This window comes from Silurus aristotelis (genome assembly GCF_946808225.1).
Source record: "Silurus aristotelis genome assembly, chromosome: 22".
NCBI lineage: Eukaryota > Metazoa > Chordata > Actinopteri > Siluriformes > Siluridae > Silurus > Silurus aristotelis.
In genome coordinates, this window is record NC_139595.1 from 14,710,763 (window position 1) to 14,727,459 (window position 16,697).

General features: G+C 38.0%; 1 protein-coding gene across 2 annotated transcripts; it reads right to left on the bottom strand.

Moving 5' to 3' along the window:
• Positions 1-532: 532 nt before the first annotated feature.
• On the bottom strand, positions 533-15,885 carry cul3b (cullin 3b). Of its 2 annotated transcripts, none has more exons than XM_083525696.1 (16): positions 15,584-15,885; positions 11,764-11,961; positions 11,321-11,434; positions 11,076-11,236; positions 10,846-10,960; positions 10,477-10,705; positions 10,173-10,318; positions 9,903-10,079; positions 6,693-6,863; positions 5,485-5,592; positions 5,214-5,338; positions 4,984-5,098; positions 4,087-4,221; positions 3,202-3,388; positions 1,958-2,103; positions 533-1,674 (listed from the first exon to the last, which is right to left on the bottom strand). In XM_083525696.1, the coding sequence occupies exons 1-16, from the start codon at positions 15,644-15,646 to the stop codon at positions 1,543-1,545; spliced, it is 2,322 nt and encodes a 773-aa protein (XP_083381822.1). In that variant the 5' UTR covers positions 15,647-15,885; the 3' UTR covers positions 533-1,542. The 2 variants fall into 2 exon arrangements, with proteins under 2 accessions (XP_083381822.1, XP_083381823.1); XM_083525697.1 differs by having other exon boundaries at positions 5,002-5,098; positions 15,584-15,872.
• Positions 15,886-16,697: the final 812 nt, after the last annotated feature.

A 16,697-nucleotide genomic window follows, 5' to 3' on the forward strand; every position in this document is an offset into this window, starting at 1 on the left:
TATTGGTATTCAAATGTATCGAATGTAAAAACAAAACCAAATTAGATTCAACTCATTCATTACTATTCTTTCCATCATGAATGAATAAAACTAGCCCAAACCAAATTTGTGCATTTGTGGTAAAATGTTCTTTATTAAATAATGAATTTATAACGTTAGTGAAATCTCAATGATCAGAATTGAATACAGTCGCAATACTCAAAAATGGAAAATGGCATGCCCTTATGGCAGAATTACTTTAATTTACTACGATAGCTCACGTTTGAATAATAGTCAGATATAATGTTGCACTAGAAGCAGCCATCAGTTGCCCAATGCTTCTAATGTCTTTAATATCCTCAGCAGCTTTGGAACTGAATTCAGTTGTAATAATCAACCTGTTCCAGCTCATCAGTTATAACCATCAGATGTTATAGCAAAACTTCCCCAACTATTTCTCCCTTTATTATTTTTGTACATAAGCTGCAGATGAATGCCTAAGCTTCTTCTGGCTGGAATTTCTTATAGCCATCATTAGAAGGCAAAAAATGGCCCGAAGCAGCAAATCGATTTATTTTAACTCCTTTTTCTACATTTAACAATGATGAAAACAAGGCCCTGTACAGTCCACTTCAGCGAGTACAATAACAATTATTTTACAATTTGTACACGTTTAGACACAATGCTCCAGAAGATCCTTCTGCTGCAGAAAAAAAACAAACAAAAACAAACAAACAAAAAAAAAACTAAACACAAAACCCAACCCCCTATAATGGAACTGCATCAGAAGGACGCTACAAAAAAAAAAAAGCTAATATTTTAATTTACATTTGGCCATGCCAAATATGAAAAAGTTAAAACAAAGACACAACCAAACCATTTCTTTTAGAAACCTTGAGTTTTTTCACCCCTTGTCAGAAAAGGCATGCTCCAATGCAACTAATATGGCTCTCTGATACCCAGCCTCCATTTAAAAAAATTTCTGCAGGCAGGCAAGGGTTAAACCTGTACAACAGACATGGTGCCACAGACCACAAACACGTTTACACCGACATGATAAACATGAAAAAATAAGCTCAAACTAACAAAAATAAATGTGGGAAGGTATACATATTTCACTGTAACTCGATTGGTCTCCAGGAAGGCGTCCCATGCTGGAAAGTCATCAATCTTCATTTATTTGGGCACTTCTGTTGTTCTGGGTTCAGGTTTATAGGCTCCGACTCGAACACAGTTCTCTCACAGAGACGGACACCTCGTCTATGAGCCCGAGCTGAATCTCATCCAGCTCCCTGGAGGCTTTGGAAGGCTTCTGTGTGAAACACTAAGAACTTTTTAAAATGAGTCCGTACAGAAGGTTAAAGGTTAACTTCTCAGTTTTCCCCCAGTAGCGATGGAAAAAAAAAAAGAAAAAAAAAAAATTAAAAAAGAAAAAAAGAAAAAAAAAAATTAAGGAAACAACCTAAACACAAAAACCTCCCGGTTCATGCTCAAGTCCCAAAAATAACACTCTCACGCTCTCGTTCAATCCACACCAGGTTTCATTTGAAATTCATGCCATATTTATGCCACGTAAGTATACACTTTGCGGTCTTCTGGCGTCCTTGCCAAGTATTCCCGCTCAATAAGTCCCTCGATGCGTTTTTTAATGACCACAGGACTTGGGAGGAATCGTGCACGTAACTGCTGAGTGACCTGGGGGGACAAAAAAGCCATTATTCTGTATGAATAAATTAGTATATATGTTCACATTATTATTATAAACAACAAACAGCTAAGTAACTACTAAAACACTGGTTGTTGTAGGAAAATAGCTAACAATGTGAAGGTGTAATGTTACTAGTTACAAATTACAAGTATTGAATGAATTTGTTTAACTGTAAATGTTCATGCTTTATTTCATGCATTTGATCCTACCACAGCAAAAACTAGTCAGTAGCTACTATTTAGTAGTTATAGAGCATTTATTAAATCATACCTCTGCTACTAGCACATTGTGCTGCATCTTCTTCCGGGACTTCATGATGCGAACAATGGCTGCTTCAATCTCGTGCTTCCTGTCGTCATCTACTTTCTGCCGTGTCTCTTTCCTTTCAGGGTCGGATTCACCCTGTTTAGCAGCAACTGCAAACCAAATAAACAGAATAAAGAATAATTATGAATATCATCACTGTAGTGCTTTAAAAACTGGTGTTTCCCAATTAATGAGCATCATTAGGCACATTCTGAACCTCTCTGAAGCCAAGCTACACACACACACTATATGTTGAATCTATTATCTAAGGCAGGGGTCGCCAACCTTTTTGAAACTGAGAGCCACTTCTTGGGTACCGATTAATGTGAAGGGCTACCAGTTTGATACACACTTCTGAAATGACACATTTGCTCAATTGACCTTTAATTATATGTTATTATTAATAATTAATAATTATATTCATCTATGTAAAGACACTGATCATGTTAATGATTTCTCAATAATTATCAACAAAGATTTAACAAGGTAGGAAACAAATATCAATATGCAAAACTTTTTGATTGTATATACAATTTCTTTCGGCTTCTCCTGTTAGGGGTCGCCACAGCGGACCATCCGCATGTTTGATTTAGCACGTTTTTACGCTGGATGCCCTTCCTAACGCAACCCTCCCCAATTTATCCGGGCTTGGGACCAGCACTGAGAGTGCACTGGCTTGTGCAACCCTAATGGCTGGGGTAGGTTCCCTGATCAGGGATCGAACCCGGTCCTAACCACTAGTCCACCAGGGAACCTCACAACATATAAACGTATATAACTATATATAACTTTATACCAATGCAAGCGTGATTTAAAAAAGAATAGCAACAAAGAAAATTAGATGCAGCTCACTGGTATCTGGCACTATGGTGAGCTGTTTTTAGAAAGGGCGGGGTTGACACCATGTTGGTGACCCCTGATCTAAGGTATATTAAGTGTCCTAACTTGCTAACACCACTGACGTTGCTTGTGTGTGATGAAGTACATGTTGGTTCTGGATAAATACTAAATGCTGCATCAGCAAAAAAAAAAAAAAAAAAAAAAAAAAAAAAAAAAAAAAAAAATTATATATATATATATATATATATATATATATATATATATATATATATATATATATATATATATATATATATATATATATATAAAAAGAAAAAGAAAAGAAAAAAGATTAGAAATATATTCAGGGTTGTTGTGTATAACTGTACCTGTCTGGATCTTTACTCTGTGTAGTTTGGAGGTGAACTGGTCGTTGACTGTAAATACATGGCCGTTCTCAATCTCTTTAGATTTGGGCTCCTTGGTGAGTACTCGCTGTGTGGGCTTCCCACAGGCCAAAGACTGCAGCGCTCGCACCAGCTCTCGCTCTGGGATGTCCGTCTCCTGCTGAATCTCCTGTAAGAAGTCAGAAAAAGCAAAGTGAAGATTTTAGGACAGTGTATAAGCAAGCTGTGACATTTCTTTTGAGTTTTTTTTTAAATCCAGTTTAAATAACCTCATATATACATAATTGAACGGTTGAGAGGCTAAGGGCCTTGCCCAGCAGCAACAGCATGGCAATGCAGTTATTTGAACTCATGCCCTTGTGATCAGAAAATCCAAATTGTTAACCTAAAACAATTTACACCAATCAGGCATTACATTATAACATTAAACCTTATGACTAGTGACGTGAGTAACACTGATTATCTCATCATGGAACCTGTTAGTTGGTGGGATATATTAGGCTGCAAGTCAGAATTTTGTTCTTAAGGTGATGTGAAAGAAACAGGATAAATGGGCAAGTGTGAGAATTTGAGTGAGTTTGATAAGAGCCAAACTATGATAACTAAACGACTGGGTCAGAGCATCTCCAAAGCTGCAGCTCTTGTGGGCTGTTCCCAGCCTGCAGTGGTCAGTATCTATCAAAAGGCTGACCCGCGCAGTCCGATCCAGCAGACGCCCTACTTTAGCTCATATTGCTGAAGATGTTAATGCTGTTGATGCTCAATGGGTCGGGACTGCTTGGTCAGCAAAAGGTGGACCAACACAATATTAGGCAGATGTTCATTAGGTTATGCCTGATCGGTGTAATATATGCGTGTGGAAAATACCTCAAAGTTGAACTTTTCTCTGTTGTTGAATAGCATAAGGATGGTCATCTGAAAGGTGGAGACTTGGAGAATGTGTTTCCGGGTGTTGGAGCCCGTCACCTGAGCACCACCGACACCCACATCTGAACCATCCTCCTAGTGTAGAAGAGAATGCAAAACAGTATTATAGCATTTATTACTTATAACGTGAAATTCACATAAAATAATATCTGATGGTTTTCACCAGCAAGCAAGCTGTAACCCAAGCATCCATGCTGCATTTGACTACACTTGTTACCCAAATATTATACAAGATAAGCCAAAGACATACAGGTAAAAAAAGATCAGCCAAACAAACTAAACCATACTAAGAATATTTGAGCAACACAAAAACAATGCCCTCAGAAACATTTTCTCATGTTACTTATTAGTTTTTTCCCCCATGATCCATGTAAAATACATGTAACATCCAGAGTTAAACCAAAGATTTTAATATCTTTACTTCTACTGTAATATGTGTGAAAAATACACTCTGAATTGTCATGGGTATTAATCTATAAAAACCTCATACACTCAATACAGATGCATGCATGCTTTGGTTGTTACAAGGCCATGAGGCCTCGTAATGTTAAGTGGGGAAAATGTTATCACAAGAAAAAAAAACATAATTGCATATTAGGACTTGCTGGTACATTTTTTGGCTAGTCTTAGCATTTGTCTTTACTTGGCAGGATTTTAACCTTACAAAAACTGGCATTAAATCAGCAGAATTATACATAATAAATAGCACAGATAAGTGAAAAATACATATAAAGCTGTCTAAGAAGTAACAGCGATAACATGAAATATCAAAATGCGAAATAAAAGCTATGCCTAATCTTACTGCTATACAAAGGGGTCTAGGTGGTCTTGACTTACTAGCGCCGACACTGATACCTTTTTGATCGGCCCGTAGAAAGTAGCATTGAGGTCTGCTGAGCCCATGTGGTGCTGCAATGTGAGTTGCCGACCACTGTGCTTGGCCAAATAAAACCTAGAACATCACAGAAGGTCAGTTACAAATAATTAGTGTCCTAGTTTTAATGGAAAAAAGTTGTATTTGATTTCTCTGCAGAGTTGCACATGGCAAAAGAAAATGTATGTCATACCTTCTAAAAACCTCAAATGCATGTCTGGGTGATGGGGGGATGTTGCACTTGGGTGTGGCTGACTGAGTGGGCCAGTAACCTGTCGTTAATACCCTCACCGTGAGGTCAACACCTCCCAAAGACACCTAGGAAAAATTTGGTGAAACAGAGCAGTTGTATGTCGTTATTCAGATGTGCCCCTGCAGTCAATTACAAAATTGACTAGTTTTTGGGCACCCCATGTGGTATCCCATTACAGCGGAATGGGTTCCTTTAATATTCTTTTCCTTACCCCTGTCGATTGTAGGTGTTGGCGAAACTCATCCATGGTTGTGTTTGAGATGCTCATGTCTCTGAACATGCCTTCCAGTTTGGACGTGAACTGACAGCCACACTCCGTCTGCACATTTAGAGACATATGAAGACGCCTGTAAGATTGTGCATGTTACTTCTGTCTAGGATACCGAATGCCATCTTTACTTTGGTTTTAATTAAATAAGAATTCTATCATATAGTCTGCACAAAGCCCTCCGATCATTAAACGCTATAACAAAATTAAGAAAAATAAATAAATAAACATAGAAAAGGGCAAAGGAAAAAAGATGCCACATATGAACTGCACAATTTTTAAGCATGTAAAGGTAAATTGAAAAGGCCTGTTATGCAAGTGAAAAAAAAAAGTAAAGAGAAGAGAATAGGGGGAACCATTAACCAAGATCAAGCCAGGGACCTCTGAACCAGTAAGGCAGCGACTCTAATTCAATACATCGTCTGTGAAGAGGACACTTTAATACCAAAATTATCTAAAATCCTGCATTATGTAAATTCAAGACATGTTACAGCCAATATCTAAGCCAATTTTCATAAGCCCTCTTGATACATGTAATTTTACAATAGAATTAAATGCCAATAAATGGAATAGAAAGACAGGAGTCAAAACCTGCCTTCAAGTGATGGTTTAACTGAGCGGGATTAATTGAGAAGGCACAAGTGTGAACAGGAACCGATGCAAAATTGAGAAAGATCTACACACTGACTTCTTTGTTAGCACTGAATGTAAAACAACGGGGAAGGGGGGGATACCAGCAGACAAAATTCTTGGTCAAATAAATGTCAGTCAGTTCTGCATGTATCGATTTATGAGCGAATAATCAGCAGGCCCTAAAAATGTGGCACAACCTATTTACAATTTACAAACATACAAAAGTAGCTCAGGTAAAATCCAGGCAAGACTTACTCTGCCAAACAAGACCAATGTTCTTAAAATTATTTCAAACAGGAAAGAAGCTACTGAGGAAAATGATCTCAGGCCTTTTAGATCAAGTCCAAAATCAGCTGGTTACAAAGATAATTTCATACAAATCCTACATGCTTTCAAGAACTTCTTATTGATAGATTGTGCAATCTGTGACGGCTTAGGTGAAACCTGAACGCCTCAAACACCTAGTGATAGAAATATAAAACAGAAATGTCTGGTGATGCGAGATCACTAATACATGCCTTCAGCTTTGAGATCATGTTCTTTTCTGAGTCGTCAGAGACGCTCTTATTGGTAAGGAGCCTCCTGGCCAGGTGTTGTTTGTAGTAGCGCTCAAATACATCCTTCTCCTGCATGAACCTGAACAGCACCATTGCTTTATCCAAGATTGACTCCACCTCTTGCTCAGTCAACTGCAAGGAAAGAGAGAGGGATTCAGTAAAAGGACATTACAAAATATGCACATTATGATTATAAATTCAAAGCTTCAACAGCTATACGTTTATACCACTGAGCTACTAGAAATAGACAATTTACATTCTCTGAATCATAGAATCTTAAAAAAAAATAAAAAATTAAAACAAACAAAAATTTGTAATGAAAAATTCAAGTACATCTTTGAATTTAACGGTTGTACACATCAGAACCCAATAAAATGTATCTGGTCCTTATCACGCCTAAGAATCGGGTAAACACAACCCCAGATAAATAGCAACACGACATAATACACAGTGCCATTATTTATTTGTACACAAATCAAGCCGAAATAGAAAAGCAGCGTGTGGAAAAACTAAGTATACCTTATGATTCAGTAGCTTGTTGAACAACATTTTAGCAGAAAATGCTTAGTAATCGTGTTCTGTATGACTTTATCAGTCTCTCACATCATTGTGGAGGAATTTTGGCTCACTATTCCTTACAACGTTGTTTTAGTTTCTTGAGGAGATTTGTTTATGCACAGCTCTCTTACGTAATTGGGTCAATACTGGACTATTAATACAAATGGTACTGTTATCGATACTTGTGGTGTTTAATCTCAGTATATGCCGGTGGATGGTGAATTAGAAGCTGCTGCTCATTTTCTGTAACAAAATGACGACATCACGTGGCTGACGTGTGCGGTGTGTGTGTGTGTGTGAGAAACGCTCAAAAGTGTGGGCATACGTTACAAAACTAAGAGACATCAGTGTCAGATGCAAAACATGCAGCAGTGTAATATTAAACAAAGGAGGCATCACTAGTAATATAATGAAACATTTACAAACAAAACACGCTTCTACCTCCAGCAATGCAATGTATTTACTATGTCTCCATCATCTCCCAACTCCAATCGCAACTCTCATGCATCAGCCTCAAGCAAACATTATATTATACAAATAAATCTAAACGTTAGTACTAGTAATCTTTGTGGACACCATTAATCAGCACAGATAGTTGATTGCGGGCCTGTAGAGGCGGGCTTGTAGAGGCGAATCCCGCCATATGCCGTATGTTTTTAGAAGTGAGATGGCGCTGGCATGGAGAGCGATATATAATATTTATTCATTATTCATTATATTTATTAACATATTAGTTAATACATATAATGATAAGCCTTTTTATTTTATCAATGTGCTTTATGTGCCTTTTTCTATGTGCTTAGAGGCACATGTAAACTGCATTACTAAAGTTCAATAGTAATACATTTTCACATCATTTATTTTTGCAACACATTATAGAGTAGTGTCGATAAAATGTAAAGGATGCACATCACTGGCTGCAACATCTTGATTCTGTTTTTGCAGCCATTTGTTGTATAATTGCTGGTGTGCCTGACATCGTTGTCCTGTTGCATGACCCAATTTTGGTCAAACTCAAACTGTCAGACCGATGGCAGACACCTTAACTTTAGTCTTGTCTGTCAGAAAGTGGTCCAGAAGTCTGGTAGTCTGTTCAGATGCAACTTTGCAAACTTAAGCTGTGCTGCCATGTTCTTATTTTTTCTTTTTTAGAGAATAAGATTTCTTCCGGCAACCCACTCAAACAAACCGTACCTGTTCAGTCTTTTTCTAATGGTACTGCCTTGAACTTTCACATCTAACATGTTATTTGTGGCCTGTAGTGCAAAGTAATGGAGAGTTTGTTAGAGAAGTGAAGAAAAGAGTGCAGGCAGGGTGGAGTGAGTGGAGAAGAGTGGCAGGAGTGAATTGTGATAAAAGGGTATCTGCAAAAGTGAAAGGGAAAGTTTATAGGACTGTGAGACCTGCGATGTTGTGTGGTTTAGAAACAGTGACATTGAGTAAAAGACAGGAGGTGGAGCTGGAGGTAGCAGAGCTGAAGATGTTTTCGTTGGGAATGACGAGGATGGACAGGATTAGAAAGGAGTTTATTAGAGGGACAGCGCATGTAGGACGTTTTGGGGACAAGGTGAGGGAGGCACGATTGAGATGGTTTGGACATGTGCAGAGGAGGGACATGGGGTATATCGGTAGGAGAATGCTGAGGATGGAGCCACCAGGAAGGAGGAAAAGAGGAAGGCCAAGGAGGAGGTTTATGGATGTGGTGAAGGAAGACATGCAGGTAGTTGGTTTGAAAGAGGCAGATGTAGATCACAGGGGGGTATGGAGACGGATGATCCGCTGTGGCGACCCCTAATGGGAGAAGCCGAAAGAAGAAGAAAAAGAAGAAATTCTGACATGTAACTATTGAGACTGTTGCAGTTTCTCTAAGCATTGCATAATCTGACCTTGGGGTGAATTTGCAATTTTCCCCTCATGAATAATGTTCTTCACTGTAGAATGATGAGCTATAAATTGTTTGGAAATGGCCTTGTTACCCTTCTCAGATTGATGGGCAGCAACAATTGCGTCTCCAAGATCATTAATGTCTTTCCTCCTTGCTGTTGTGTTTAATACACATCTGAATGCTACAGACCAGCAAACTGAAGAAAATTCACTGCTTTTAAAAAGGTGGTCACACTTGCTAATGATCAATTAATCAAATCTTCCTGGCTGCTTCTTAGCCTGTAAAATTCTATAGCAGCAGAAAATATCTACTTAGATTTACACACATGGCTTTTCCACTTTGGCGTTATTTTTGTAATGACGGCAATAATTAACAACGACACAGTTTAACACGTGTTGTTCATCTGAGGTTGTATTTACCCAAATTTAAAACCTGACCAGGACCAGATTAGGTTTATGTCCTGATACCTAAAGCGATAGAATTGAAATTACTTCCATTTTTACATGACTGTAAATACCAGCCTTTCATAAAACAAGCACTTTGTAAAGAAATACATCCCAAACATTGCAGGAAAATTCAAGCACAATGGAATAACGCACTTGTATCATTGTTATGGAAGGTTAATTCCTTTGAGCTTGCTGACTCAAGGGTGACAATTAATAGGTGATTGTCCATCACATGGTGTCTTATAACCAATATAGGGTAGTACTTTAGTCCATGTGACTCACCCCTTTCACGCCCTTCTTTAGCTTGTCGTCAATGAAGAGGGAAAGGTACTCAGGTGACCGTGGATTCAGGTTAAGGAAGTACTCAAAGTCACCTGCAATGGTCTGCTTGAACAAACGATCATTGTTAAAGGACTCCTGCAAAAAGCGGTCGAATCGAGACTTCAGGTCCAACAAGCCCTAATCCAAAGGAGACAGAAAAACGCAGTTTGAGAAATCACAAGGGAGAAAGTTTCCTGAACCACTAGTCACATTTGGGAGGTTTGAAGGTACCTGGATGTAGTCTACTGGGTTCTTGCCCTCTCCCTCTTCAGACACCAAAGCTTTGCCCTGCTCTCTCAGGTAGGCGCTCATACACTCACACATAGTCTTCAGACCATTTGGCACCCGACTGAACAACTTGTACATGCACGCCAGATCTGCATGAACACACGCAGAATGTCAGTACAAAAAAATCACACCTGAACAAAATCTATACAAACTTAAAATAAGAAATACAAGAGTTCACTGAATAATAAAAAAAAAAAAGATCAAATAAATCAAGAAATCCACAATCTTCAATTTCTAGCAAACGAACCTTCTGTTTTTCCGTTCTTCAGCATGTGGACAAGCCCAGAGTTCTCCATCTCCACAATGGTCTTCATGTGCTTTGAAATTAGCTCTCGCTCGACCACTTTTACAATGGGCTCCTCCGTTGACTTATCCAAACAGTGCATCACTCGTTCAATCTCCTCGTTTATCCGTGCCTCCACCTTCTTTATGTACACACTCGCACTGTTCTCTGCCAAAAACTTTTGACTCTCCATCTGATGGCATTACAAAGCCAAAAAATAAAAAAAATAAAAATAAAGATCCATGGATGAAGAAGAAATCCATCAATTCTCAGAGTTCAATCTGATGACATTGAGAAACCTCGTAATGAAGCCAGACATTCAGCAATACAAACCTGGAAAAATTCTGCAGACATTTCTAAAAACGGGGCTTCGAAATCCTCTTCATAGACCGACCTTCCTTCAAGACCTAAGATCATTAACATCTGGCAGGCATTACGTATGGCACCCCTGAAAATGTCAAAAATCATACTTAAATCAAATAGTAGTTCATTACCATTAAATACAGGATAACATTAATAACTAAAATGTTAACAAAATTCTGCATATTAAGTACAGATCTTACCGATCTACAACTTCGCCTTTCCTTTCCCGAGCGATCATGTCTAGAAGTGTCTGCCTGAGGTGGTCACGGATGCACCCGTAGCGAACCACCTGGTCCCGAAATATGATGAGCCCTAGGTTATAGACGTTCTCTACGTTGTTTTGTTGTACATACACTCGATCCTGTGAGCACAACCGAAACAATCCTCAGGATCACATGATCACAAAAATAAAAGCAAATGGGCAATATTTTTACAGCACACTCACCATGTACATTAAAATATCTCGAATCATCACCATGGCTGTCTGGTGGTCATTCCATGCCTGGTTCAATGTTTGCAGGAAATTGTTGTTGAGTGAATTTAAAACATCTTCTCGTACCTGTGTGTGACAAAGATTTTGTGTACATCAAAGTAGACATATGGTAGATTGAAAATGGTTTATGGATGAGTAAGAAAACAAATCCAACTGCTTTAAATTATCCCCAGGACAAAAAAACCCCCCGTCATTTTCATTATTCATCGCAGAATGCTTAGGATCAATGCAATGAGCTTCAAGAAATTTGCATTTTATAGCTCTTTCATCTAAAAACAAAAACAAAAAATTACAGCTGATACAGCTGATCCACAGCACCTGCAGGCCTGCTGAACACAACATCCTGAACTATTTCTCAGTTTGTGGAGCTCAAACTATGCCTCCTCTGCACTTACTTTGTATATGAGATGCTCGGTGACTACTTCGCGCAGTCCTGTGTATAGCTTCTCGCCGTGTTTGTGCAGCACCATGGTGTAGGCGTTCCTGTACAACTCCTCAAAGCTCAGGCCGCTGTTGTTCTTTCTCTGGATCTCTTGAATGGCATTCTTAAGAAGGTCCCAGATGTTGTTGACATACTTCTCATCCATGGTCATCTGAGAGAGAAGGCAAGAAGGTTAAAAAAAATAATAAAAAAGACAAAGAAACCAAAAGGAACATAAGCAAATGTCATAGTTATTTAAGATTAAAGAGAAAAGAGAGGATCAAAACCCTCAACCTTAACACTACAGCACAAAAAATATGCTATATGAAAATTTTAGTTTTACCTAACATATTGTATTACATCATTAAACCGAACAAGTCTCTACCGCCCAAAAAAAATACTCCTAATGCATCTTAAAGCTCTTGCTTCTTGAGCACATGTAATCTTCTCATAGTAGTTGTAACAGTGTAATATATAAAGTGTATATATTCTGTATAGGGCTGAAACCCTTCTTTGAGTAACTCGAATACAAAAATGTATCGAGGCTTCGTTTAATCCATTTAACTCCACACGAAACTCTGTGTTTCCCCACAGACCATTATTACTGATGCACCACCCGCTTAACTCTGGAGTGCTATAGACGGGTAAACACAGTCAGTCATTTGAAATGTATATGTTTATTTTTCTATTTACATATTATTTGCATTTTGCTCTAATTTGGCAATTAAATGCATTAAATGGTTTTAGTTTTTACAGATATTCTTGTAGGCATGTTCAGCAATAAAAATTTAAGTTTTCTCAACAAAAAAAAAATGAAAAAAAAAAAAAAAAAAATGAAAAAAAAAAATGACTCGTTCGATTTAAGAGACCCGAGTTTTTTATTTTGTATATTTAGTATGGGTCTTTAATGAAGAAAAAGTACTTCTTAACAAATTACCTGATTAATTCGATGGAATAATCAAACAATAATATCATCAATAGCTGCAGCCCTAATACTGTATATTACTGTGTAATATATAAGGTGTATATAGGTGCTGTTTTATTTAAATGCCTTTTGTAAATATTGTAATCTACAGTCAAAAGAAAATGAAAGGATGCCAAGATACCTGCAAGTCAGTCACACTTTATTTGCACAAATGAGAGAAATGTTTAACTGAAACGGCTGCCTGTGTCTTTGTCACAATCTGATTGTGGATCAAACAGACGTATGAAACTCTACACTCCAAAATGTACACCCGGATTAAAAATATATTGCCATTAACATGAAAGAAAAATTTCCAAGCACCAAATGAATCATTGACCAATGCAGATCTCGGTCTTTCTGCTGGAGGTGACTCATGAAAAACTGCAGTGTGCTTTTTCAGCTAACTAGAAGCATTTTCCCCCTTAAGTAGCTTTAATTAACTGGTTTGAATTTTCCCATCACTAATGACTTGTGGCATATGTATTAGGCAATCCTTGAAAAGCTATAGCTTGATTCGTGGCTGGGGTGTTATCCGAAAATAATCAGCGAATGAGATGCAAACACCACGTCATGCTGTTTAACCGTTTGTGTAATGCCCACAAAAACAAGTCTGCACCTGTTATGACGTGTGATATAGCAGACACAGACGGTCATTCTCTCATCCGACGTTCCTTTTCCTCTCTTGAAATTAATGACAAAACAATCGCAGCTTGTCATGTTACTAAGAAACCAATCAGCAATCGTGAAAACTTTCCAGTAGTGGAACACTGCTGACTGTTTCAGATCGTCGACGATGGAGACTCGTTATATCGTCGTTTGTTATTAGCCTTAAATTATACAGCTCATCTGCCGTACAAGTCCCTGTGCAGTATGTTACTACAGAGATGAGAATGAACTCAAACAATCCATTAACATAGACCTGTCATTTGAACAAATGGCTCTACTGTCAGAGCTGTTTTTACAAGAAATTAATAGTCAATCAATATCTCCTGAACAGCCAGAATAAAGTTTAAAGCTTTTTTATTTTCACATTTTAAAAGATGGCTTCAGAAGAAAATGAATGATCCGGTCCAAATAGCTACCTGCTCCGATAAGTAGAGCAGGTCTGTTATGATAAAAGCATTGGCAATACTCATGATCTGATTCTCACTGTGCAGTTGAAGTGCTGCTTTAAGATCATTGCCGTCACACTGTATGAGACGTGATGATCCCAAGAAAGACTACAATTTTGTTTTCCATCTCACTCTATTATCTTTGCCATATTTCTATGTCCAATGAGTTTCACGTAAATCTCCTCCCATCGTCATAATGTGGGTGGTAGCTTAGTGGTTAAGGCATTCAACACATTAAGACAATCGGCTCAGAAGGTCATGAGTTCAAATCCCAGCCACACCAAGTTGCCACTTCTGGGCCCCTGAGCAAGACCCCCAACCCCATATATGCTCAGTTGTATGAATGTGATCATTGTAAGTCCCTCTGGATAAGGGCGTCTGCCAAAATGCCATGAATGAATATCGGTGGCTATTAGAAGAGATTCTCTCGCTAACACTGCCACATCGTTGTTGACATCCTTTGGGCATGATGGCACTACACCGGCAACTGGTGAGCACGCCCAGACCGCCTTTCTCAACAATCATTCTACAATGTCTAATGATCTCTGACAAAATCAGGCTGTATAGAATTAAAAATGTGCACTGCCACTCGTCTAATAGCCACCAATAGGAAGATGAAAGAATGTGCTGAAAATTAGAGCACAGCTACTAATAGGGCAGTGGCAATGCTTAACTGCAAACAAAAACAACATGCTTTTTACAGCATGTTATAAAATTTGGCCGCGATTTTATTGGGATTGTTTCATATAACGAGACGGTGATCATCCGAAAGTGTGAAACCAAAGTAAAGGTGAGAGAAACCGTTTAAATGACATAAATACTCCAAAAAAAAAAAAAAGGTGTCTTTAAGGCTTGTCAAACATTTGACTGGATTCTTGATTGTATGTCCTCTTGCTCTATAGGACAGTCACTTGTGTCCCCTGAAAACACATTACAACGATCAGACCTGACAAAAAGTTATTAGTAAATTATAAGATAATGAGTTCTGATAAAAGGTTTTAAAAGTTTAAGCTGCTATAAATGTATTACTGTTTTAAAGTGAACAACTTTTGCAATTGTGGAGAGTGGTTCAGCTTCAGAGCAGACAGCTGAAGTGGAGATTTAATTGTTAGAAATCAATCTCTGGCATTAAATTTGTCTTATGAGAATTGTATTTGCAACAAAGTGCTATTTTAGTAGAATAATGCTCCAGTTTGCGTGAAAAAGGAGACAAGCAGGAAACATTAAATCCTTGCCTCACTGAAAGCTAACTGTCAGTTGGCTAACTAACGTTATGTTTAACTCCGCTAGCTAGCGTTCCTTCTCAACTTAACCACATAACAGAATGTGTTTAATACAGTCATCCTTTCTTTATTATATTTCCATAAAGTGTACGTATCTACAGAAAATCCGCAATAATCAATGCTAACTATCTGTAGCTAGTTGACTAGCGTTAGCCGGCTAGCTGGTTTAGCCGTTACCATTTGTTGTCGTTTAATATAAAAACAAATGAAGACCAAATATATGAATTGGGACCTAATGGATACTTAAATATAAATATTGGGAAGGCCACATTAAAGTTGGGTCTATTTTTGCATTTGTGTCGTTATTTAACTTTTGCATTTGTGACATTATTGTTTTGGGCGGTGGAACAACGCGAACAGGCCTTCGAACAAAGCCTCGGCGTGGCAGTGAGCGGCCGGGCGGCTCAGCGCTCACTGTAAGCGGTCAGTACTCACAGGAAAAGCCCGTATCCTCATCTTGGTATCCTTTTTCGTGCCGCCTTTGCTCAGATTTGACATGTTTGGCTCTCTGTCCCCGTGTTCTCCGCGTTCACATTAAAGTCGTCTCCTAGAACGGTCAGGGGAATAAATTCGTATAGTCTATAACGAGCCTCCGCTTGACCTTCTTAATAATCAGAAATCCGCTTCACTCCAGACTTGCTAATTACCAACGGACCTGTTCGGCTCCGCAAGCTAGACTGATAGCCAATGATGGCGGACAAGACCATGTCTTTCACGAAGCCCACACGTATTAGGTCCAAACACTGTTGATTGGGTAGTGTTCGACACGAGAAAAAGAATCAGCTAATCACAGGGGTTATACGCCTGATACGAACCAATTACGGTTCAGAAGGTGGGACTGGCGTTGGAATACGGGTGGGGAAAAGGGAAAGGGGGGAAGAAAAAGTATTTCTCAGCAATTTAACGCGAGAGCTGAACCCTAACCTGAGTAAAGAAACTGAAGCGACTGAGCAGGAAACGTTTCAATTTACTTCAATTTATTTACATTTAATTGTTGGTATTAATGTTCTACAATTCTTATTATTTCATTCTTAAGGTATTTTCACTTTTAATGTAAAACCGTAAATAGTTTGTTTGTTTATTTTTGAACTTTTAGGATGAGACCTTACAGGAATTTTACTCTTAAGGTACCGCACAGGTAGGTTTTTGTTTGTTTGTTTGTTTGTTTGTTTGTATTACTCTTGATGTAAGTCCCTACAGTTTTGTTTTAATCTTAGATTTTATTTTCACTGATTTTTTGAAACTCTTGTTTTGAAACTACAGGTATTTTGTTTTATTTTTCAACTGTTAATGAACAATTGTAAATGTGTTTTGTTTGTTTTTTAACTTTAAAGATAAAACCCTGGCTCTTATCTTAAACAAACAAACAAACAACAAACAAAAACAAACAGACAAAAAACCTACCTGTACGGTATTACCTTTTAGACTGTATGGTTAGGTTTTTGTTTGTTTGTTTGTTTTTGTTTGTTTGTTTGTTTGTTTTTGTTTGTTTGTGTTTGTTTGTTTGTTTGTTTATTTGTTTTTGTTTGTTTTATTTGTTTGTTTATTC

What these genes read in the sequence shown, in the direction of transcription:
- cul3b (XM_083525696.1), bottom strand. Translation starts at nt 15,646, where the DNA reads ATGTCAAATCTGAGCAAAGGCGGCACGAAAAAGGATACCAAGATGAGG. An exon ending in AAAGGCGAAGTTGTAGATCG is followed by an intron (nt 10,961 to 11,075) that starts GTAAGATCTGTA and finishes TGACATTTTCAG; the next exon opens with GGGTGCCATACGTAATGCCT. An exon ending in CAGAGTAAAGATCCAGACAG is followed by an intron (nt 2,104 to 3,201) that starts GTACAGTTATAC and finishes TTTGGTTTGCAG; the next exon opens with TTGCTGCTAAACAGGGTGAA.